Source organism: Arachis stenosperma, chromosome 4 (genome assembly GCF_014773155.1).
Source record: "Arachis stenosperma cultivar V10309 chromosome 4, arast.V10309.gnm1.PFL2, whole genome shotgun sequence".
Taxonomy (NCBI): domain Eukaryota; kingdom Viridiplantae; phylum Streptophyta; class Magnoliopsida; order Fabales; family Fabaceae; genus Arachis; species Arachis stenosperma.
This window is the reverse complement of record NC_080380.1, coordinates 17657831-17660294: the sequence shown is the minus strand read 5'-3', so window position 1 is coordinate 17660294 and position 2464 is coordinate 17657831. Positions and strand designations below refer to the sequence as shown.

Below are 2464 nucleotides of genomic sequence, written 5' to 3'. Positions count from 1 at the left end.
AGAATTTCCTTATGACAGTTACCTATTTATGGATTAGCGAGAATATAGGATGAATATTGGGTGAAAGAAAGTTTAGGATGCTTCGTGAGTTTTTATTACAATGCATTGTATTTATTTGGCACTTTTACCATACTGGAACCCATGGGTCAAGGGTTTTCATTCCGAATATATCTCTTATTTTTCAGATGCAAATCCAGCTGCTCAGCAGTGAGCTGTGATTTGTCTGAAAGACGGCGAAGACCTTTTAAGATCTCTTATTTACATTTTGCTTAGATTCTCTCCGCTTTTGTTTTTTTTTAAGAACTCATGCTATGTATTTAATCCTTTTGAAAACTTGCCTATAGAGGCTCTTATGAATCATTTGGGAGAGATTAGGAGTTATTGATGTCAACTACTTATATCCTGTACCCTAGCCGGCCTAAACTTCACGGGTCGCGTCTAGTGGCTATCTACTTATGTCTACTTATGCTATATATATATATATATATATATATATATATATATATATATATACACCTTCTGTCATTTTCTTATTCTCCTTAATAACTTTATTCTTATAACGCCTTCGACTTCACGCTTTATCTTTTAGTTGTCGATGCGTGAGTAACACGACTTTGCGATTTTATTGAGTTAAGCTTCAATGTAGTCCCTGAAGTTGCACTCGAGCCTCATAGTAGTCCCTGAACTTAAAAGTTCCCCAAATTCATCCCCGAACTTGCACTCCGGGACTCAAAGTTGTCCTTCCAGCAATTTCTGGCCAGCTGGCGCAACCGGAAGGCTGAGTTGGCAAGCTTAGTGACACGTGGGCGTTACAACGGCTAGCTAATGTGGCAGAGTAAACTCTCTCGAATCAATTTGGTCCTTCAATTGAAATTAAAACCCTAATCCCAAATTTGAAGCCCACAGTGCTCACTATGTTCTCTTCTCTTCGATTCTGTGTTCTTGTCTTCTCCATCGTTGAAGCCAGAAGGTTATGCAAGCGCGAGCAATGCAGCTGGGAGCAATGTGAGCAACAGTAAAGTTTGGTTATCAATCTGAGTGTGCCAGAGTTGGGATTCATGTAAAAATGGTTAGGTCTTTGTGGCAGATTTTCAAATTGTGTGGTGAGAGAAACATGGGTTTCAAGAATCTCTTGTGCTCTTATGAGGTCATGGCATCATTGCTTGTGCAGGTTGGGATGCTTAGAGAAGCTGATGGCTTGTTATTTGAATTGGAGGGTGAAGGAATTTCATTGGAAAATCATGAGATTTTCAATTATCTGATTAAAGGGTATGTTGACATGAAAGAATTAGAAAGGTCTTTTTTTGTGTATGATTTTATGAGGGGTCGCGGTATGATTCCTTTGCGGTTGTGTTACCATGTTCTTGTTAATCTTTTGGTGAGAATGAAGAGAACAGAGCTTGCATTCAGGGTTTCAGTTGATATGCTGGATTTCTGTGGCAAATTGAATTGTGCTGAGGCGAAAACGTTGGAGAATTTGGTGATGCTAATTTGTGGCAATAGAAAGATTCTGGAAGCAAGGAACATTGTCAAGAAGGTGTTGCCTTTCAATCCTGAGGTTAGTAGCTTCGTTTTCGATGAGATTGCTTTTGCATACTATGAGAAAAAGGACTTCAATGATTTGCTTAGTTTCTTTGTCGAAGTAAAGCGTGTCCCGAGTGTAGTGGCTGCCAATAGAGTTATAAATTCTTTGTGCAGCAGCTATAATGTAAAAATGGCAGGATTTTTTATGCAAGAACTTGAAAACATAGGCTTTAAACTTGATGAAGTAACATATGGGATATTAATTGGTTGGAGTTGTCGCGAAGGGAACATGAAAAACTCTATGAATTATTTGTCTCTTATGCTATCAGAAGGCTTGGTGCCGCGCATATATACTTATAACGCTCTTATAAGCGGGTTGTTTAAAGTAGGCCTGTTAGAGCATGCTCGTCACATTCTTAATGAGATGATGGATAGGGGGACGCCGCCTGATATTTCCACCTTCAGAGTACTTATAACGGTGTATTGTAGGTCTAGACGGTTTGATCTAGTGAAAATTTTGATTCATGAGATGGATAGTGGTGGTTTTATTGAACTTTCGTCAATGGAGAATCCACTTTCCAGGGCATTTACCGTTTTGGGATTTAACCCTTTGAACATGAGGTTGAAACGAGACAATGACAGGAAACTTTCAAATACAGAGTTCTATGATGATATTGGAAATGGACTTTACTTGGATACAGATGTTGATGAGTATGAGAACCACATTGCTCACATTCTTGAAGAATCTATGGTACCCAAATTTAGTTCATCTTTCAGGAAGGAGTGTAGCAATAATAACTTGAAAAGGGCATTGGTTTTGGTTGAAGAAATGCTTCGTTGGGGACAAGAGTTGTTGCTGCCAGACTTTTCAATGTTAGTGAAACAACTTTGTTCATCTCAAAGAGAAGAGAACAAAATTGAAGAGAAGAGAACAGAGTGA

The 2464-nt window shown here is 38.7% G+C and overlaps 1 protein-coding gene across 1 annotated transcript; it reads left to right on the top strand.

The window, feature by feature from the left end:
* Nucleotides 1–1114: 1114 nt before the first annotated feature.
* Nucleotides 1115–2464, top strand: LOC130974714 (pentatricopeptide repeat-containing protein At5g15280, mitochondrial-like). Its single transcript, XM_057899570.1, has one exon. It carries the CDS (start codon nucleotides 1115–1117, stop codon nucleotides 2462–2464), a length of 1350 nt encoding a protein of 449 aa, XP_057755553.1.

Excerpts from the sequence above, each read along its gene's own strand:
- LOC130974714 (XM_057899570.1), top strand. The coding sequence starts at position 1,115 with ATGGGTTTCAAGAATCTCTTGTGCTCTTATGAGGTCATGGCATCATTG.